The following is a 22,576-nucleotide window of genomic DNA, read 5'->3' as shown; positions in this document are numbered from 1 at the left end:
TTATTATCTGTCGTGGTGCTATTAGTTATTTATGCAGCCAGGGCTTTATATGAACATTTACTGTGTGGGAGGCACTGTGCTCAGGGTTTGAAAAATAAGGACTAAAACAGCCAGAGTCCCTGCCTCAAAGAGCTTACATTCTAGAGAGGAAGACAATGTTTAACCAGCTCACACACAGATAAACAGAATTATAAACTGGGTTAAGTTCAGTGATGGAAAAGCACAGGGTGCGAGGATATCGAGGAAGGCTCAATGTAGGTTGTGGGATGCATCAAGGGAGGCCTCTATGAGAAAGTCACTCATTGAAGCTGAGCCTTGAAGGATAAAAAGAACTTAGTTGGGCGAAGAGCATTCCAAAAAGAGGGAAAAGCATGTGGGAAAGTCCTGAGTCTACAGAGAGAGCTCGGTGCATTTCAGGAAACGGCAGACAGACGGACAGCATGGCTGGGCTGCAGGGAACAGGGTGGAGAGTGCCAGGCAATGAGACAGCAGAACCAGGCAGAGGCCATCTGCCTGCTTTCCAAGCTTTGGGGATTTCTTGCATTTGAAATCTTTCCCTCTCCACTAGCTTCTTTCTCTCCTTCTTTAACATGCACAGGTTTCCTCTATCTTAAAAAGCTTTCATTTGGAGCAATGACTTTTGTGGTTCTGCTATTTCTCACCTTCCTTGTCAAAAAATTTTTTTTTTTTTTTTTTTTTTGTGGTACGTGGGCCTCTCACTGCCGCAGCCTCTCCCGTTGCAGAGCACAGGCTCCGGACGCGCAGGCTCAGCGGCCATGGCTCACGGGCCTAGCCGCTCCGCGGCATGTGGGATCTTCCCGGACCGGGGCACGAACCCGTGCCCCCTGCAACGGCAGGCGGACTCCCAACCACTGCGCCACCAAGGAAGCCCTTGCCAACATTTTTAACTAAGGGGAGGGGAGGAGGAGCAGAGATTATTCTCTTAGTTTACCACAGTTCACTCGTTTTCCTTTCCCTTACCCTCTCAACCTGTCCGTGTGCATCCCTTTCCTGAAATTCCTCTCTTAGTTTACCACAGTTCACTAGTTTTTCTTTCCCTTACCCTCTCAACCTGTCCATGTGCATCCCTTTCCTGAAATTCCTCCTAAAGGTCACTAGTGAGTTTCTGGTAGAACCTAACAACTTTCTCGGTCCTTTCATTACGTGACACCACTTGGTTTCTACAGCATAAGGTAGCAGTGCTCAAAGTGCAATCTGTGGGCCAAAGCTGGGTTGCCAACTGTTTCCGGTCCTTGACAAGATAAGTACAGAAATTGAGAGAAAGCGTTTAGGAACTTTTCAAACAATTTGACAGAATGAACTTAAAAAAAAAACACAAAAAAACTGAGGTTTGTATACTGACGTCTTTTTTCATTACATTCCTCTGGTAATTCTTTTTTTTATTATATTTTACAGAAGTATCTTTTGGCAAAGGGTTGGAAACACCTGCAAACTGGCCCCCCTGATGGTTTGAGGAGGCGGGTACAGAGCTGCCCTAACTCTACTTGCCCTGTCAGACCACTCTTCCTGGGCTTGCACTGGCAGCTCTCTACCTCTTCCTCTTTCTGGGCTATAGGTATTTCCCAAAGCTTCTCCTCTTTAGGCTTCATACTTTTTTTTTTTTTGGCTGCACTGCACAGCTTGCGGGATCTTAGTTCCCCAACCCGGGATTGAACCTGGGCCCACAGCAGTGAAAGTGCCGAGTCCTAACCACTGGACAACTGGGGAATTCATTAGGTTCTATACTTTAATATCTACACAACTGAATTCATCACCCCTTATCTCCACCCCACCCTCATTCCTTTATGAACTTGAACGCGGCACTTAGGACAGGAGCACAAAGATGGGCTTCTAGGCTGGAGCTCTATGGCCTTAAGTCAGGTCACAAGGCTGAAACCGTCACCAGTGCCCCAGGGTTCTGACTTATGAAAAGAAGTTTGTGCCCCAAAAAATGGATACTAATCCATGAGCCCCTTCTTTCTCCCCTTGAGGTGTCCAGCGGGGAGAGGAAGGACTGAGCTTCAGAGCTCTCGCAGATGGGACCTGGGGGAAAGCAGGTCCTGAGCCATTTTCTCTAAGATGGGAATGGGTTGTGCTGTGACCCCACTCTGAACATTTCCTAGTCCAATTTCCATTAGCCCAGGCTGGCATCAGCCAGGCAGCTGATTGGGGCTGGAGGTGTGGCCCAGAACTCCTGGGTTTCCCCTGCTGAGCAAACCAAGTTACGTTAGCTAGTCCTCAGCATGTACGCTCCGTGCTAGGGAAAGTGCAAGCTGTTCAGAGACCACAGAATCATTCATTCAGTACTTACTGTGTACTGACCAAGTGCTTGTCTTGGATCAGCACATTCAAACTTTACAACAACCTTGTGAAAGATTACTATTATTATACACATGTTATGCATGAGAAAACAGGTATAGAGACATAAGGTAAATTGCTCAAAGTCACTTTGGGAGAACCCAGGAAATCTGGTTGGAGATTGGTGCTCTTAAAAAGACAGGCACTGGACTTCCCTGGTGGCACAGTGGTTAAGAATCCGCCTGCCAATGCAGGGGACACAGGTTCAAGCCTTGGGCGGGGAAGATCCCACACGCTGCGGAGCAACTAAGCCCGTGCTCCACAACTACTGAGCCTGCGCTCTAGAACCCACGAGCCACAACTACTGAGCTTGCGAGCCACAACTACTGAAGCCCATGTGCCTAGAGCCCGTGCTCTGCAACAAGAGAAGCCACCGCAATGAGAAGCCCATGCACTGCAACTAGAGAAAGCCCATGCTCAGCAAGGAAGACCCAACACAGCCAAAAATACATAAATTAAAAAAAAAACAAAAAGACATGCATTATGCAGAGCACGCAAGTAAGGCAAGGCAGGAGGAAAGCTGCAGTCACAGTCACCAGATTAAATCAGGTCGAGTTTCCAAAGTTTATTGTTAGGAACTTGAACTATTTTTTTGTTTTTTATTTGGCTGTGCGGCTTGTGGGATCTTAGTTCCCCAACCAGGGACTGAACCAGGGGCCCTCGGCAGTGAGAGCACGGAGTCCTAACCACTGGACCACCAGGGAATTCCCAAACTAATTTCCTCTATAAAACCATATTACACATTACTGAGCATTGCCCAGGCAAGCCCTCTATTTCCCATAATGTAACTAAACTATACGATGAAGAGATGCTATGAACCCTCACAGGGAAAAGAGAGGACAGGTGGGGAGTCACTTCACTGGGAGCTGAGCAGTTTCTGCCACAATAGCAGGAAGCTCCACTCCCAGCAGCAGAGGGAGAGGGTGGTGGCCACTGCCTACAGCTAAAGCCTTGACTGCCTGGGATTCCAGCATGACGTTGGCTAAGGTGGCCCTTTTCTTTGATTGCAGAAAGGGGCTGCAGCTGTGCCTTGCTTTGCCACGGAGAGAGCTCTATCGTTATTTATTTATTATAAATTTATTTATTTATTTTTGGCTGCGTTGGGTCTTCATTGCTGAGCGCATGCTTTTTCTAGTTGTGGTGAGTGGGGGCTACTCTTCACTGCAGTACATGGGCTTCTCATTGCGGTGGCTTCTCTTGTTGTGGAGCACGGGCTCTAGGCACGCGGGCTTCAGTAGTTGTGGCTCGCGGGCTATAGAGAGCAGTCTCAGTAGTTGTGGTGCACAGGCTCAGTTGCTCCACCACATGTGGGATCTTCCCAGACCAGGGATTGAAACCGTGTCCGCTGCATTGGCAGGCAGATTCTTAACCACTGTGCCAAGAGGAAAGCCCTATCACTATTTATTTTTTAAATTTTATTTATTTATTTATGGCTGCGTTGGGACTTTGTTGCCGCGTGCGGGCTTTCTCTAGTTGCGGCAAGCGGGGGCTACTCTTCATTGCGGTGGGCAGGCTTCTCACTGCAGTGGCTTCTATTGTTGCGAAGCACGGGCTCTAGGTGCGCAGGCTTCAGTAGTTGTGGCTCGCGGGCTCAGTAGTTGTGGCTCGTGGGCTCTAGAGCACAGGCTCAGTAGTTGTGGCACATGGGCTTAGTTGCTCCGTAGCATGTGGGATCTTCCTGGGCCGGGGCTCGAACCCATGTCCCCTGCATTGGCAGGCGATTCTTAACCACTGCGCCAGCAGGGAAGCCCTATCATTATTTATTTTTATTTTTTTAATTTTTATTTATTTATTTTTGGCTGTGTTGGGTCTTCGTTGCTGCACGCGGGCTTTCTCTAGTTGCGGCGAGCGGTGGCTACTCTTCGTTGTGGTGCACGGGCTTCTCATTGCAGTGGTTTCCCTCATTGTGGAGCACGGGCTCTAGGCGCACTGGCTTCAGTAGTTGTGGCACGCAGGCTCAGTAGTTGTGGCTCACGGGCTCTAGAGCACAGGCTCAGTAGTTGTGGCACATGAGCTTAGTTCCTCCGTGGCATGTGGGATCTTCCCGGGCCAGGGATCGAACCCGTGTCCCCTGCATTGGCAGGCGGATTCTCAACCACTGCGCCACCGGGGAAGCTCGCAACTAAGCCCGTGTGCCACAACTACTGAGCCTGTGCCCTAGAGCCTTCGAACCACAGCTACTGAAGCCCGCGCGCCTAGAGCCTGTTTTCCGCAACAACGGAAGCCACCGCAATGAGAACCCGCACACAGCAACGAAGACCCAACGCAGCCATAAATAAATAAATTAATTTTAAAAAATATATATCATTTGAGGTACCAGTGAAGCAATATTTTTATAGGTCAAATTTTAAAATAATAAAATTATTATAAAATATTTATGAAATAATATCTGAATAGTTCAAATGTTTTAATAATAAATGACCTGGGAGACGCAAGAGGGAAGAGATATGGGAACATATGTATATGTGTAACTGATTCACTTTGTTATAAAGCAGAAACTAACACACCACTGTAAAGTAATTATACCCCAATAAAGATGTTAAAAAAAAAAAATAATAAATGCCCTAACAATAAAGATGTTTGTATGCTAAAGGCTCTCCAAGTCCCAGCGGATGGCTCACTTATTTAGAGCATATGTGGCACAATCAAGAATCTGGATTATCTCTTGGGGTTTGTTAGGATGGGATTAGCCTGTAATCCAAATGGCTGCTGTCAGATACCCTGGGATTTCAAGCTATAGTTTGAATTTTTTTTACGATCCTTCCATATTTCTGAGAGCAAGATGCTAAAACAAGATATCAGCCATATTTTGCATTTGATTCCCAACACATAAAAGGTACCACCAATCTAAACAGTATTAGAAAAGCCCACTTTCAAAATGTTACAAACTTCCATTAATTAAAAAAAAAAAAAGCTGATTAGAGGATGGTTATTCACAGTGCAAAACTCTTATTTAATTTGCAAAAGAATTCATCACAGGATTTCTTAAATAGTAGTTCTATTTCTGTATTAAAATGTTGGGTTTTAGCTGGTTAATTCTTATACAGGAAGCCTGAAAGACAAACTTTAAATCAACATGAAGCTACTGTCCATCCAAGATCAAGAAGAAACCAGAAATCCTTACATGCCCAGCTTCTAGAGGCAGTGGGAAAACAAAATTCCAATCACGGAGTTTGATTTCTCATTGTCCTGTGTTGGTGACATGTTTGCAAGCATAAGCTTTATTAAGTGGTTGGTTCCTCCTCAGCACTATTTCTATAATCTGCATAAATGCCTCCAAGGACTGCAGTCCTTTGGTTCTGAGGTTCAAGTAGGTGATTAGGGTCCCAAAGAGGAGAAATATGATTAAACTAATCATCCAATCATTTAGCTAAGTCTTTTCCATGAAAATATTATTTACTTGAAAAAAAGGTTTTAATACTGTTATTTACACATTAACTTTGAAAGGAAATTTTGAAAGGCTAATGATAACCACATCCAAATTGGCTTCTCTCTCGTTTAAACATTTCCACGTTTGTTCCACATCCAACTGCATGTTTAATAAGCACCTCTTAAAGGGTGGAATTGAGCTCACAGCTGGTGATGCACGGTAAGAAGTCCCTGGGAATGTATTTCCTCAAGGTCCAGTGACTGGGACTCTGCGCTTCCACTGTAGGGGGCACAGGTTGGATCCCTGGTTGGGGAACTAAGATCCGGCAAGCTGTGTGGTGTCCCCCAGCAAAATAGCGTAATTTCAAGTAGCATTTTGAATGTTTTTGTTTTTGTTCGCGGTACGCGGGCCTCTCACTGTTGTGGCCTCTCCCGTTGCAGAGCACAGGCTCCAGACGCGCAGGCTCAACGGCCATGGCTCACGGGCCCAGCCGCTCCGCGGCATGTGAGATCTTCCCGGACCAGGGCACGAACCCGTGTCCCCTGCATCGGCAGGCGGACTCTCAACCACTGCGCCACCAGGGAAGCCCGCATTTTGAATGTTATTTGTGACTTTTCCATATTTTTGTAAACGAAGTACTAACGTAAGAGCTCATCCCACATCTCCATTTAGATGATGCAAGAGAAGCTCAAAATGAACAAATCCGAAGTTGAACTCATACCACCATTCCCCACTCCCTCATGAGGACCAGCTCCCTCTCCAGTGCTGCCATCTCGGCAAAGGCCATCACCATCCATCCAAGTGTTTACGCCTTAACCCTGGAAGTCCTGTGTAACCTTCCCTCTCCATCACTGCCCACATCTAACCAACTAACGAGTTCTACCTGCAAAGTATCCCTGGGATCCACCCACTTCTCTCAATCCCCACTGCAGTTATACCACAGGGTAACCCCAAAACCTCCTTGATCTCCCTCCCACCCGCCCCAACTACCCACCCTGTCCACTGGTGCCCCTTCCAGTCTCCCCGCAGCTGTGGGGTGGGGCAACCTCTTAGGAACGCAAATCGGACTGTGTCTCTCCCCTTCTTAGACACTTCCAGATGCTTCCCATTCCTCTTCGGTAACAGGCCAACACCCTCGCCTGGGCTCCAAGGCTCTTCCAGAGCTGACTCCAGAGGGCTTCTGGGCCTCAGTTCACACTCTTCCTACCCCTCTGGCCCACCCCCTGCCTTTCAGTCCTCCAGCGTGCTAAATTCTTTCTTGCCCCAGGGCCTCTGCTTGTTTGTCCACTCAAACTGCACACACACACACACACACCCATTTCCCAGCCCACCCCCTTGCCTGGGAACCTCAGGCCTTGTATGAGTGTCACTTCCTCTCTGAGCTGGCCAGGTTTCCATGACAGGCTAGCTACCCCTGCTGAACATTCCCACAGCACCACAGGCTTCCTCACTGCCCCGAGAGTGCTTAGTTACATAACCAGTTGTATAGTTCTGACTATTACTAGTATGTAAGTTTCATGAGGGCAGGGTCTGAGTCTGTCTTATTCATTGCTATAGCATAATACTACATAGGTATAGTAAAATGTTGGTTGAGTAAGTGAGTGAATATTTTAAAAGCTGGTTTTAATGGCCATCTTTACTGCTTATAATTTATCCCTATTTTGGGGTAAAGATATATTTTATCTGTATTCTGAGAGCTAATTTTTAGTCAATTGTTTGAACATATTTCCCCCAGAATTATTTTCAGCTGTATTTAAATTTGCTTGGACAGCCTGAGACCCAGCACCCACCTAAAACACCATTCAGATGATCTAGAAACCAGGGATGCCTTGCTCTGAGTCCCTCATCCACCTCCAGCTGCCACAGACTCTCTTCTTTCCTCCATCCCCGGTGATCAGGGGCAGCTCTTCTCCTTGGGAAGGGCATTCATACCACTGTTACTGATCAGGGTTCTTGGCCTCCTTAATCAATAGAAATTGATCAGAGGCCAGAAAAGAGATTCAGGCAAGACTTTATTGGGGCCCCTGCTGCAGCAGTGGGGAGTGAGAACGAACAACAGGTTCCCTTGCTTGCTCATTTGCTCAAGGGGCTGCGAGCTGGTTCCTTAAATGGGGTGAGAGTAAGGGTGTGTCCAGGGGTCGGGCCAGAGGGGTGGTTTAGGTGCGTTTTCCACCCCTTAGGTGGTGGTATATGCGGCGGACATGCGCAGTACCCTACTTTTTCTCCCTCCCGCCCTTCAAAAGTGGCAGTTGGGTTTTTTTGGCCTCTTTGTATCTTTTGTCCAGAATTTGTCCCAACTGCACATGCACACAGTTATTTTTAGTCCCTTATAGTTTCTTTGTATTTTGCTGCTCAAGGAGATGTTTGTCCAGGTGCAAGCATTGCAGCACTGCAGCAAAGAGTCCCAGGTTCCAGCCTGTCTTACCACCTGGTGATCAGAGTAGGGGGCTAAATGAATGTTTATGTCAGCTCTTAGCTCTCACTCTGCTACTGGGTATCTCCTCTGTCGAGGGCTATGACTACGCATGTTGGGTTTCCACTTATCTCTATCCTGGATGCAAAAATAGAAATGTCAGAAGAAAAACTATCCTTAGCCACCATTGTACCTAAAATCCAACCATTTCCACCTTCTCAGGAGAAATGACATGACAATCACTATTGTAATGTAGAATGACAACCACCCTCTCTACTCTTATCTCTTTGTCTTCCTATGCAAACTACTATCGAAATAAATGAATTTACAAAGTCAAGCTTCTCAGCTGCTTTCAAAGTTACTTTTGCTCTAAATCTCAAATTAATCAAACAATTTGCCCCTTTGAAAATTTTAAACATTCAGTTTTTAGACATGGTAGTTAGAGTTGCCTCATGGATGACACGGTGACTGAGACAGACCACAGTGTGGCTGGTACGTTAACTTTAACGACGAAACCCATGACAGCTGAGGGCTGCCGCCCAGCCAGACTTCTGTGGGGATCCCTATCAGTCCTAGAGTAGATGGAAATTACGGAATCAATAACAGTACCGTATGATTTGGCAGCCATATAATGACTGAGGTTTCATGTCCTCAGAAAGTTCTGAAAGTCTTACACTAAAGCCCCGAGGAAAGGCTGAATCTCTGTGATGCCAAAATAATCAGTTGAAAAGTTGAAATTTTGGTCAACATAGTTATTTGGTTTCATAAAGATCTAAAAGCTCTGTCATGTGATCATATTAAACTAAAATAAAACAATCTGAATTCGAATGAAAACGTTTTGGACACACAGGCCCATGTGAATTCAGGACGCTGCTTACACTTAAGAAATAATCACATCTCTTGTTAAATGTCAGCCTTAAGGCATTCCTGCCAAAGTTTTAAACGTATGCCATAAAATATACATAACCAAGTTAATGCTGCTGTAGGAAGCTTATCTTTGGAATTTCCTGACATTTGAGGGTTTCTCATTTTCCATTTTAGGATTGAAGGCATAAATCCTTGCAGTTAATTTCCTGGGGCTTTAGAGAAATGAAGAAAGAAGAGAGAAGAGACAGAAGGATGGAGGAAGAGAAGAAAAAAGAGGAAAAAAGAAAAAAGAGCAGGGAAAAACAGAAAGAGAAGAAAAAGAAAAAGACATTTTCTCAAACCGAGAATCTGAATCCATTGGTTTGGCTCTTGCTGAGGTGGACTAACGGCCTATGAAAATAAGCTGAATACGTTCTCAGGAGCGCGCAGCCTGGCCGTGTAATTCTAAACCCTCATAACCTCAAAATCCTTAATCATTTCTTTCTTCAACCTTGGCTTGGCTTTCCTGCCTCAGAGAGGACAGGAAGCCTGCCAAATTCAGAGTTGGGTCTTTTCTTTTTTTTTTTTTCTTAAGCGATAGGACCACAATAAAGAGCATACTTTGTTTTTTAAGAGTAGAACGCGAACATCTTGCCCTAATCACCTCCGTTGTACAATTTTAAACAAAACGAAAAATCCAAAGCCAAAATTCTTAAAACACAGTTGATGCAACCATATTCAAACTGGCCAAGAAAAATTACATCTTTGGACTGAAACTAAGTAACTTTAGCTGGTTTTAAAGAAAATGCTGGAAGACTGAAAAGAGCAGATGGTAGCTAAGAGAGAAGAGATAATGGGAATAACTGTTCACCAGGTTGATCTGTCTGCCCAGTGATGACACAGCTGAAAGATACCAATTTCCCAGAACAAAGCTGCCCCTGGGAGAGTGGGCCTCTTTGGAGGAATAGCCCGGAAAGGGCACGGAAGGGCTACTCTGGGTAAGCACTGGGGACAGGAGCAGAAAAGTCACGACGGCACTTAGGGCCCTGAGGTTGGCACTGGTTTGGGAAAGGATTTAGAATTGGAGGTGGATTCAAACCTTCTCAGCGCATAAAGAAGGAAGCCTGTAAATTCTTCTATAGATATCACATAATGCTGATACCAAAGCCTGGTAAAGTTAGTATAATAAAATCCAAGTATAGACCAGTCCCATTTATAGAATACTGGTACAAAAATCTTAAATAGGGGGCTTCCCTGGTGGTCCAGTGGTAAAGAATCACCTTCCAATGCAGGGGATGCAGGTTTGATCCCTGGTGAGGGAACTGGGATCCCACATGCCGCGGGGCAACCAGGCCTGCACGCCACAACTACTGAGCTCGTGCACCTCAACTACAGCCCACATGCTGCAAACTAGAGCCCACGCACCCTGGAGCCCACACGCCACAACTAGTGAGAGAAAATCTGCACACCACAACTAGAAAGAAGCCTGTGCGCCACAACAAAAGACCCCATGTGCCACAACTAAGACCCGATACAGCCAAAAATAAATTAAATAAATAAAATATAATAAATCTTAAAAAAATCTTAAATAGAATATTAGCAAATAGAATTCAGTTGTGCATTAAAAGAATAATGAACCAGGACAAAGTGGGAGTTCATCCACCAAACAGTACGATATAAATTCACTATTAATAGGTCAAAGGAGAAGAAACACACAATCATATAATGTTTCTGAAAAGTAATTTGACAAAACCCAATCCTAATTTTTTAAACTCTTAGTAAGAAAAGGATTACCAATGAACACTACCTTGATCGCATGAAAACATAACTCCAACAAGAGTGCTTGAGAGTAACACCAGAAGCATTACCACTAAAGTTAGGGGTGAGATAAAGCTGCCCAGTGCTATCAGCACTATTATTTCACACTGTTATGAAAATATTAGTCAGTGCACTTTAGTAAGAGAAAGAATTTGGAGATGTAAATCAAAATGAAAAACATAAAATGATAATTCTTTGCAGACAATATGATTATATACGCAGAAAGTCCAAGAGAAACAATTGACAAACGATTAGAAATAAGAAATTTCTTTAAGGAGTCTTTTAAATGAATAATATACAAAAATAAATATTTTCTTAAATACACAGACCATATAATGAGAAAAAAGATTACATTAACAATGGCAACAAAAGAATAAAATACTTAGGAATAAACTTAGCAAACGTATAGAATCCCAATTAAAAGCTGACATATTTCGTGTGTGTGTGAAATTTGATAGTGATAATATAGACCATTTAGGAAAAGACATCAGAATATTCAAGACATTTTTTGAATAAGGAGAATAATTAGGAAATAAATAAGAGGTTTATAATTATTAAAAAGGAGACCAAATGATCATTTGTGTGTGTATCACATGATACTATATGTAGAATGTCCAAAAGAATCCACTAATTATTAGCAACAATAAGAAATTTCTGTAAGCTCTACTAGATATTAAAACAGATTATGAGGGGACTTCCTGGTGGCACAGTGGTTAAGAATCTGCCTGCCAATGCAGGGACACGGTTCGAGCCCTGGTCCGGGAAGACCCCACATGCCACGGAGCAACTAAGCCCATGTGCCACAACTACTGAGCCCGCGCTCTAGAGCCCACAAGCCACAACTACTGAGTCCACGTGCCACAACTACTGAAGGCCCTAACTCCTCACATACAAGGGATCTTCAATAAGATTATATGATTTCTAATAGAAACTATGGAGGCCAGAAGGTATTGGGATCACATATTCGAAAGGCTGAAAGAAAAATATTGTCAATTAAGAATTCTATACCCAAACAGGGACTTCCCTGGTGGCGCAGTGGTTAAGAAGCCACCTGCCAATGCAGGGGACACGGGTTCGATCCCTAGTCTGGGAAGATCTCCCATGCCGCAGAGCAACTAAGCCCATGTGCCACAACTACTGAGCCTGCGCTCTAGAGCCCACACACCACAGCTACTGAAGCCCGTGCGCCTAAAGCCCGTGCTCTGCAACGAGAAGCCACTGCAATGAGAAGCCCGCGCACTGCAACGAAGAGTAGCCCCTGCTCACTGCAACTAGAGAAAGCCTGCATGCAGCAATGAAGACCCAATGCAGCCAAAAATTAAAAAATTAATTAAAATAATTAATTAATTAAAATAAATAAATAAAACAGATTATGAGGTTAAAATAATTAAAACAGTTTGGTCCTAGAAAAGAAATAGGTACCCTGGGCTTCCCTGGTGGCGCAGTGGTTGAGAATCTGCCTGTTAATGCAGGGGACACGGGTTCGAGCCCTGGTCTGGGAGGATCCCATATGCCGCGGAGCAACTAGGCCTGTGAGCCACAACTACTGAGCCTGCGCGTCTGGAGCCTGTGCTCCGCAACAAGAGAGGCCGCGATAGTCAGAGGCCCACACACCACAATGAAGAGTGGTTTCCACTTGCCACAACTAGAGAAAGCCCTCACACAGAAACGAAGACCCAACACAGCAAAAATAAATAAATAAATTACTAAACTCCTACCCCCAACATCCTAAAAAAAAAAAAAAAAAAGAAATAGGTACCCTGATTAACAGAACAGAGCAAGAAAAAAATAACAGCTATCATTTATTGATCATTTACTATATTCCAGGCTCTGTTTTAACTTATGTTTACAAATATTTACTCATCCAATCTTCACAACAAAGCTATGAAGTGGTCACATGGAGATAATTATACATCTCCATTTTACAAATCAGTAAAATGAGGCTCAGACAAATTTAGGAGCTTGTCCGATGTCACACAACAACGCTGTGTTCATCACAGCATTATTTGTAAACTGGAAACAACCTAGGTGTAAATCACTAGGGGAATGGCTAAATAAAATATGGTTTAGCCAGGTGCTGTAAAGATGGCAGTTAAAAAAGGAAGGTGAAAAAAAAAAGGAAAGTGGAACCACTGAAATATCTCAATGAGATCCTAAGTAAAAAACAGTCGATATAGAGCATGATTTCATTTTTTAAAGAATATTATATGTGTGTGTGTTTCTAGAAATTCTAGAATACCCAAACTTTTTTTCCCCTGTAAGAGAACATAAGACATTACATTTCTGGCACCCAAAGAATCCTACCTGACAGACCATGTTGAGTAGGGGACTGACATGATCAAATCTGTATTTCTAGAAGACTCCTCTGGCTGCTGAGGAGAAGAACACTGGGGGTGGATACAAAATGACTAAGGTGGTGGCAGTGGAGGAGATGTAGTCAGCTTTAAGAAAATGTTTAAAACTAGAACCGAAGGACTTGCTGATGAATTAGATTGGGGCTATGTGAAAAAGAGAGAAATCACAAATGACTCTTAGGTTTTTGGTGTAAGCAAAATAAAGGGTGATACCACTAATAAGATAGCATCTATTTTGGGAGGAGACCGTTAGTAATGGCCTGGATTGAGAATTTAGGTTTAGACGTGTTAAGTCCAAGCTATTAGATAGCCAAATGGAGACCCAAGCATGAGAGGACTATACAAACCTGAGGCTTGGGGAGAGTGAGGGCTGGAGATATATATCTGGGAATCATAAGCATGTAACTGACACTTAAAACCATGGGACTGGGTGAGATCATTTAAGGGAGTGAGTGTAAATGGAGGAGAAGTGACATGATCCCGGGATGGCGTGTAGATGGGTTGGGGGGTGTTATTCCGACATGTAGAGGGAGAGGAAAATGGAGCTGAGGAGGAGCAGCCAGTGAAGTAGGGCTATCAGGAAAGCTGGTGGCCTAGAAGCCTAGTGAACATAGTATTTCAAGGTGGTGCGAGTCAAGTTGGTTCTCAAATGCTAAGAGAGGTCAATCAAGAAAAGAACAGAGAACTGGCAACTGTATTTAGCAAGATGGAGGTGGCAGGTGACTCGGCCTAGAGCAGTTCCAGCATAAGTGGCAAAAGCCCAACTGCAGTGAGTCAAGATAAACACAGGAGGGGAAGAAGTGGTGACAGCAGGTACAGGCAACTGTTCTGAGGAGTTTTTCTCAGTAGCTGGTTTCCAGATTAGCAGGTATCAAACCAATTAGCACATTACAGAAATAGACAAGAAATTAGGTTTCAAAACAGAAAAGAAATCGTTTCCAAAGCACAGATTTTACCTTCAAGCATTCACACGTTTTATTATCTAAGGTGTTATTTTAATATTATAAAATATTTACCGTGTGTGCATCTATATGCATAAATGAGAAAACTGAGGCCTCGAGAGGTTAAGTAACTTGTTCAAAGTCACTTAGATAGACCATGATAGGGCCAGGGTAGGCCAGGCAGTGTGTTTCTAGAGCCCAAACCAAGAAAAAACATGAAAGGAAGAGCCGGGAAAGACTCCCAGCACCACGCACCAGGTGGGGATGGTAGTAGCAGAATGAACATCAATTAGCACCAATTACTAGATGGCCAGTGTCAATACAAGTTTTCATTTAACTCTTGGTTACTGTCTGAATTACAAGCACTCATCACATCCAAAGGGTGATTTTTCAAGGCCAATACTCTTTTTTGAAGACAAGGAACTAACACAAAACACCTGTAACAGTTACCACGTTTTCAGGTTTAATCAGTGAACCATCTTGAGCTATGAACAGTCTCAACTAACTACAAGGTCCAACAGTTTAATAAAATAAATAATTAGGCTGAGAACAGACAGTTGCAGTGTGGCCTACAGGACTCCAGCTGACAGCCACCTGTCACCTACCTGTGGTCAGCACTGGCCTTCGGTCTCCCGCTCCACAGTCTCCTGTTCACAGAGGAAGGCGGGGGAGAGGAGGGCAGGGGCGGGGCCGGTAGAGAGGGCAGAGGAGGCAGGTTCCTTTTATCTTTCCGGAAGCTGATGCCTGGGTTCCCATCCTTGTCCCCTTCGCCATCATGTTTGAAAGTTCTCCGGGGTTTGGGCGGGGGGCTGATGAAGGGTCTTGCGGGGGAGTCCTCTGAGGCCCTGTACACACTCTCCAGCCTCTGGTCACAGGTCCTCCCGCACAAGCCCTTCCTTTCCTCTGTGGCCTCAGGGGCGGGCTCCGTGCCTTCCAGGTCCAAGCGGTGGGCCCTGATTTCTGAGACACTCCCGCCCCCACGGTTCTCAGGAAGGGTGGGCCCCTCCTCGGCCTTGTCCGGCAGGCAGTGTGGGGAATAACAGGTGCCAGGTAGCTGGGGATCCAACCCTGCAGACCCATCCTTCAGAGCCTGCTCAAGTTTCTCCACCTGCTTCAGCACAGACAGGCTATCATTCTGAAAGCGCTGTTTGCCAAGCCTGGGCTCCCGGCCTCTTCCCAAGCTAGGAGCCAGCTCCTGGGCTGGCTGGCTCAGGTCTTGCCTCTGCTCTGCATCCTGTGCCCCAACTTTCACTACCCCTTTATTCCTCTCATCGTCTCTACTCTCTGCGTCCAGCCTTGTTCCGTTCTGAGCCTCTGTGACCCGAGTCCTCGAACCATCGCTGCTTCTCCCCTCCATCACACATGACGTCAGGTAATCCTCTTGCCCATCTGCTTTCCTGCCAGGGGCAGGAGTGGGCAACTCCTTTTTCCCTTCCCATTCTGATATCTTGTCCTTTATGCTGAGGGACTTGTGCCAGGCCCCGCCTCGGGCGGGAGGGCAGGGGTTCTGAACACTGCTTAGCTGCCTCTTGCCGGCCCTGCTGGCTCCTTTAGTGCCGAGATCTGAAGCTGGGTCGCTGATGATCATATTTGAGCTGAACATGTTCTGCTGAAAACAGTCCACTCTTGGCTCTAGCATCAGGTTACAGAGGCTCTCCAGTGGGCTTCTTCGGAAGGGTGAGTCCTGATCAGTCTCTAGGAAAGGAATGGAGGACCTAAACGGCTGCCTTTGAGGGTCTTCCCCAGCCTTTGGACCTTCCACCTTGACCCTGAACAAGAAAGACAAACACTGAGTGCAGGAATTCTTGGTTATTGTTCTTAACTAGTCATTCAGATTTGCTAGAACTTAGATATAAATGTTACATACTAGTTGCAAGCCACACACATTGAAACCACCATTAAAAAAATCACTTTATGTTTTTCTTGGGGAGACAGCACAGCGAAATGAAAGGAGCTATTGGATTGTGGAGTCCAACAGACTTGGGTTTAAATCCTAATTCAACCACCGACCAGCTGTCTGACCTTGGGTAAGTTGCTTAACTTCTCTAAACCTCAGTTTCCTCATATGTGAAATGGGAATAATAAACATATCTAACAGGGTGGCTGTAAACATTTAATAAGCTAGCTCATATAAAGCATCTAGTATGGTGTGAGTGTACAGTAAATGGTAGTTGTCATTAGCTATTTTTAGTATTTTATTTATTTAGTTATGTATGTATTTATTTATTTGGCTGCACTGGGTCTTAGTTGCCACGTGCGGGATCTTCACTGCAGCATGTGGGCTCTTAGTTGCGGCATGTGGGATCTAGTTCCCGGACCAGGGATCGAACCTGGGACCCTGCATTGGGAGCGTGGAGCCTTAACCACTGGACCACTAGAGAAGTCCCATATTTGCTTTTTCCCCTGATGAAAATAGGAGAAGTTTCATGAGATAGAAGATTATACCAACAGATGATCTTTTGGAATGACTAAAACAATGCCACAAGTCATGAAGTTTTTCCTAATACTGGGTTTGATAAATTGTCCTGATCTGAGTGGGTAAAGCCACAATGATTGGCTGCATTTGAATGGAACCTCCTCTAGAATGTTGGCTGCATTTGAATGGAACCTCCTCTAGAATATGAGCCCTACTAGACTGGTCTCTCCGTGAGGACAGGGATTGTTTTGTTTTGTTTTGAACTGTGGCCTGTTTTGGCTACTGCTACATCCCTAGCACCCAGAACAACATCCGGCAGAGTAGGTGGTCAATAAATATTTGTTGAGTGAATAAGTGAGTAAACAAGCAGATTCAGATTTCTCGCATAGCCTGGGAACTGCACTGTCCGATATAGTAGCCACTAGCTACATGTGACTATTTGAACTAAAATCAAATTAAATTAAAGCTCCTCTTCCTCAGTTGCAGCAGCCATATGTCAAGTACTCAGTAGCCATGTGTGGCTAACGGTCACTGTATTGGATGCAGAATAACATTTCCATCATTGCAGAAAGTTCTGGCCTAGCACATACGTGTGGGGATATAGGCCTCCATACGTGACTTTAGGAGATGAGTTAGTGCCACAAAGATGTTAAAAATTATTTTGAAAGAAAAACAGAACATTTGAAGCTATTCTAATGAGAATGGGAGTATCTGTGTTTTGAAATGCAAAGCATTCGTCCACCAGCAAAGGTCATGACGGAGCACAGGGACCTTAAATGTGCCAAGATTAGCAAACATGCATGGACCGACTTCATGGTGCATGTTTTCTGAATATATAGATCTGACTATATGGAAACTCCAGTTAAGGTTCACATGAAGGATGAATAATTAGCAATTTCATGCATACTGTTACTAGCTAGCTTTCTATTCCAGAGACTAAGGGTTGTTTATGTAAAGACCTCTCCCAGGATTGGGACATTAACATGTAAATTATGTCGTTGTTCTTGGTTGCTCAGCATAAACCAGAAGCTTGTGAAATTGCAAACAAATTTTCATATGTTAAATACGGCTATCAAAGCAGAATTCCTTATTTAAATAATCAATTAGCATTCATAACAGAGCGCTTACAAAAAAGAAACCCTTTTGTAATGGTCCTGTCACCACTGAGGATATTAGCATGAATTCAAATTTTAGTCAGAATCAGCCTGTTATTTTACTGAGAGTTCAAAAGACAGAAATTTAAGTCCTTGCTCTCATTGTGCTAGAGGCAAGATGAAGAAACAGGACACATAAAAACACAATTCAGGTTAGTTCACACTTAGTGAGAATTGATGCTGTAATATATAATCATAAATATCCTATGTACTGTTAAAAAATATTGACAGTAGATAAATATATGGCTTTAGAGTTAGAGGGACCTGGGTGTGGACCTTCGCTTCATTTTTTTTCACTTTAAAATGAGAACACTGGATTTTATTGGTGCAGAGGCCAAATTTATCTTGTTTGCTGTGACCAGTACATAGTAGGTAGTCAATAAATGAATGGTTGCGTTAATATATGTAATGTGCCCAGAGCACAGCACACATTATAATTCTTGATGGCAATAAATGGTAACTAGTGTTATTATAATGATTGTAGTTATTGTCTAAGATCCCAGGCATCTGGAGCAGCTTCACAATCACTGAGGCCCCATCTAAAAGCTGAAGAGGAGAAAGGCTAGCTTGCTAGAAAACCACGCTGGAATTACAAAGCTCAAGCAAGAGCGGCAAGGATGATGAAACCAGGGGCAGAGTGCCTTCTCCACATGGTTGCTGTACCCAAGAAGTTCTCGAGTTCCTGTTTCCAGGATTCTGTGGCCCCAGAAGGGGCTCTGGACTGGGATGCATAGTTGCGAACAGCTCAGTGATCTGTGAACAGCTCAGCAATTGCTAATTCCATTGCAGAATGTGAGACAGGGTATCAGAGGAAAGGGCTCCATGTGGGGAGAAAACAACCCTGCTAATATAAAGCAGGCTATGTGGACAGATGCAGCTGCAAAGCTTTAGGGCTCAACGATAATTAAAATACCTGCACATCCCAGTAGTTAGAAAAGTAAACCCTGGACTGGAAGGCATACATGGGGATAGGGCCTGAAGTGGAACACTGGGCACCAGGAAGACCTTTCCTTGACCACTCTGGTCTTGGGTTGCTGACTGAACGCACTGCATGGAGATGATTTACAGGAGGCTCACCACCAAGACTTGGAAAAGAATGCCTCCTTAGTTCAGGGAGGCAGGGTTAGTGAGGAGGGAAAGGCAGTAGAAAAAGGAAGGAGACTGAGAATCCGAGCCAACTTCTGCGTTCCTGGGGGAGAAAAGTTCTTACTTGTCAGCCAATTTGTGGCCCAGGTTTTCAGTCTGGCTGTGGCTGCCCTTGGCTGGCCTGCACACTGTCATCATGTCAGCACCAAGAGGAGCTCCAAGTCGCCTGGGGGAACAGGGATGCACACTCAGTGAGCCATGGCAGCAACTCTAGGGCCCACACCCCAAACTATTTATCTCTGGTGGATTCCACCCAGGAGTAGAGGGTGACAGAGATGCACCATACAGAATCCTTGACCCAGGAAGGGGTTGGGTCAAAGGCACAGAATCCTGAGGTCCACCCAGATTCAGACCCCATGCCAGCACTTCTCGTGTGTGTGTGTGTGTGTGTGTGTGTGTGTGTGTGTCTTTTAGATAATGTAACCAAAATTTTTAAGAAAACGTATAACCTTAGAAACTAAAACATAAATACCAGCACAACTTGACACTTTTTCAAGGCTCTGTAAGAACATGTGATGAGCTAACAGCCCCTAAAGAAGAGAAGATTACTTTACTTGAAACAAGAAATAAACCACCTGCTAAAGTGGAAATACCTACCCAGAGCTACTCGACTCTTCTGCTGCCCCCATGCTGGGTGTAAACCCACACTGTCTTTGGAGCCCTGTACATAGATTCACGTCTTTTCCACTGAACCTCCCAGGAATCCCTCTCCCACCTCCTCCTCAAGCTTCCAGGATTCCTATCCCCTCGCTCAGGAAGGTTTACCTGACTAGTAGTTTTCTAACTACTAGGATGTGCAGGTATTTTAATGATCGTTTCTTGGCCTAGGCAACCCCTCCCCCCAAGAAATCAAAGGGCTAGGCTTTAAGACATGCATGTACCTCTTGGGGACAAGGAGAGGGAGGCTAGAGGGAGAAAGAAAAAGAGAAGAGTGAACATGGGCAACAAATTAAAGAAGAGGAAGGTTAGGAAACGGCGAGCTGAAAAAACCTCTAGAGAAACTGTGGGAGAAGGACGGAGCTTGGGCCTGCCCACGGAACCCGGCTGTCCCCCTTTCCAGTGAGCGGCACCGTGCATTTTGGGGTATGTCAGTGTTGAAAGCAAGCCCAGTTTTTCAAAGAAGCCAGGCCCCAGGTCTCTCCCCTCCGTTAGGGAAAAGAGCCCTGAGAGGCCTTTCAGGGACAGGAAGGAACTCACTGCCCCTCTCCTAAGCTCAGCAAAGCTTCTGGAGCCTTCTATGCGGCTGGGCTGACAGACACTGCTCTTCTGTCCTGCATCTGGCAGAGGCCCCGTGGGACTCAAGGGTAGCAGCCACTCCCCGCTGCTCTCCGCACGTCTGCACTCTGCCTCCACACAGACCAAGCCCACAGAGATGCAGCCTTGCTCCGCGTGAGCAGCAACTCTCCCCATTCACCCTCTTCTTTCGAGCTGGCATCCTCTTTCACTGGCTCTGTGAATAGGTGCCAGGCCCTGTGCAGAATGCTCTGGGCACTCAAGGATGAGTAAGACATGGTGTCTGCCCCCGGGGAGAGCACCGGGACTGTGCTTGGGTCACGATCAGCCCCATAACCCCCTCTCTCCTCAAGGGAACGGTTTCCTTATACTTCCTAGGAAGCCATAGCTTTTTCAAAAAGCACAAAGCACACTGTGTCTAATGCACAGAGAACCATGGATGAACTCTGAGGTTAAAGATCCCGAGAAGCACTTAAACAACATGGTACTTAAGTGAACTTGATTCCCATCAGGCAGTAATAACTTCCAGTCCGAAAACCACAGTCTCTAGAGAAACAGCTGATACCAGAGTCTGAGGAGCAAGTTCAAGTGGGCTTAAGGGGCTGGAACTGAGGGGGCATAGAACCCAAGGCACACTCAGCAATCAGCTCACCAACATTTCTAAATTCACAGAAGAATGGAAAATGCTGCTCCCACAAAACTTTGACACTTCCCTTTTGTCTCTGATGTTTAAAGGTCATTAATTAGGTGACAAGCCTAGCCTAATTTGCTAGGTGGGAGAACTCTGTGACTTAAATTACCAAGATAAACTTCTCTATCACTTTATAGGTCTGGGAATACAAGATGGAGCTGTTTCCCAAAGTGTGGTCCATGAAAGTTCATATGTTTTTTGAATATTCGAACATTCCTGTAAGTTTTTTAAACTGTCTTACAAATTGAAGAAGATATTTTTTAAATGCCGATATCCGTAGCTGATTATGTTTATCAGTCTAGCCCGTAATCAAGTTTTGTTTTTCTTCTTGCTAAAGTGAATACTGTAAAATCTGTTCTTAACTCAAAGGTTCTCTTTGGGCATCAATGTCAAGTTGATTGGAGGGATCAGGTGAAGTTAAGAAGTGGTGGGAGGGGCTTCCCTGGTGGCGCAGTGGTTGGGAGTCCGCCTGCCGATGCAGGGGACACGGGTTCATGCCCCGGTCCGGGAAGATATCTAATTAAAAAAAAAAAAAAAAGAAGTGGTGGGAGAGTCTTTTCAGCTTTTAATGTTAGGAACTCCCTTCTAACATCTCAACATGTTACTCCTAATTACTTCTCTGAATTACCTTTTTACTTTTTCAAGAGAAAGAAAGAGAGAGATTATAGTGAGATACTTCTGGCCAGTCTTAAAAGCCCACAGAAAATTTAATTGCTCCAGACTGACACTACTAGATCAAAATGCTATATTATTTTGTGACTCCTTCAAGTTTACCCACTAAGGCTTGAAATTCCAGCCTGATTTCTGAAAACACTATTTTTTTTTAAAGGGGCTTGGGGTACTAAATGTGAGATCATTAATTTAAAAACCAGTATTTCCCCCCAAAAGGGTCAAGATTTTAAAACAGATATAAAGTGTTTCTCCACAAGTAGGAAGGAGGCAGTTGACATATCAGATCTTTTCCCGAGAGCAGTTCTTACAGGAGAGCCTGAGGGTGCCTGAAGGAGGGAGGGGAGCAGCCCTCTGTGGAGAGAAGCGAGGAGTGCCAGCGGGGAGATGGTAACTCCTTTAGAATATGGCCCATGCCTGCCTGCTCTCCTCCCTCCATTGCCATTTGAGGAACCAGCAAAGGCAGGCAGGAAACACCACCTGGTGAAGCTAGCATAGTCTTAAATACCAGGAGCCCGGTAAGACAGCTACTCATGGTCTGAGGCTTGGCCTCTTAGAGTGCTTCTACTTATAATAAAGCATTGTTCATATTTTGTTCTGGGCATTAATTATCCATTTATGATATTTTTAAAAAAAGTATATAGGATGCCATGGATTGTTGATATCACCAACAGTAATAACCTTCTTCCTATTAGCTCTGGTGGGGTTTTTATGTTGGGAACAGGGAGGTGATACATGGTCTACAGAAATTTTGCAATCAAGGTCACTTACAAGAAGTTTGGATAGTACTGGTTTAGGGACTGCTATAAAAAAAACCCTGGACATGTTTAAGCCACAGGACATGGTGGGGGTGGGAGCAGGAAGAACTGATTTTCCCCAAATCATAAAACAAAAACAGTGATTTAAATAAAAAATGAAATCTGGAAATGTCGATCAATGGATGAATGGATAAACAAACAAAATGTGGTCTAGCTATATAGTATAATGTTATTCAGCTCAATCTTAAAAAGGAACAAAGGACCATTACATGCTACAGCATGGCTGAACCTTGAAAACACACTACGTGAAAAAAGCCAGATACAAAAGGAATATCGTATGATTGTATTTATATGAAATGTCCGGAATAGGTAAATCCATAGAGGGAAGTGGAATTGGGATGATTACTAA

At 44.6% G+C, this 22,576-nt stretch overlaps 1 protein-coding gene across 1 annotated transcript in view; it reads right to left on the bottom strand.

The window, feature by feature from the left end:
* DENND2A (DENN domain containing 2A) overlaps positions 1-22,576 on the bottom strand; it is a 103,250-nt gene that overhangs the window by 57,473 nt on the left and 23,201 nt on the right. The window contains exons 2-3 of the mRNA XM_089917316.1: positions 18,881-18,982; positions 14,706-15,869 (exon numbers count right to left, since the gene is read on the bottom strand). Coding sequence (XP_089773442.1) covers positions 14,706-15,869; positions 18,881-18,954 — 1,238 coding nt within the window. The 5' untranslated portion in view covers positions 18,955-18,982. The remainder of the gene's footprint in view (positions 1-14,705; positions 15,870-18,880; positions 18,983-22,576) is intronic.

This window comes from Delphinapterus leucas, chromosome 9, assembly GCF_059928025.1.
Source record: "Delphinapterus leucas isolate spDelLeu-1000000601 "Yukka" chromosome 9, BTC_Dleu_Yukka2, whole genome shotgun sequence".
NCBI lineage: Eukaryota > Metazoa > Chordata > Mammalia > Artiodactyla > Monodontidae > Delphinapterus > Delphinapterus leucas.
Note: the sequence above shows the minus strand (reverse complement) of the source record. Positions and strands in the feature narration are given on the sequence as shown.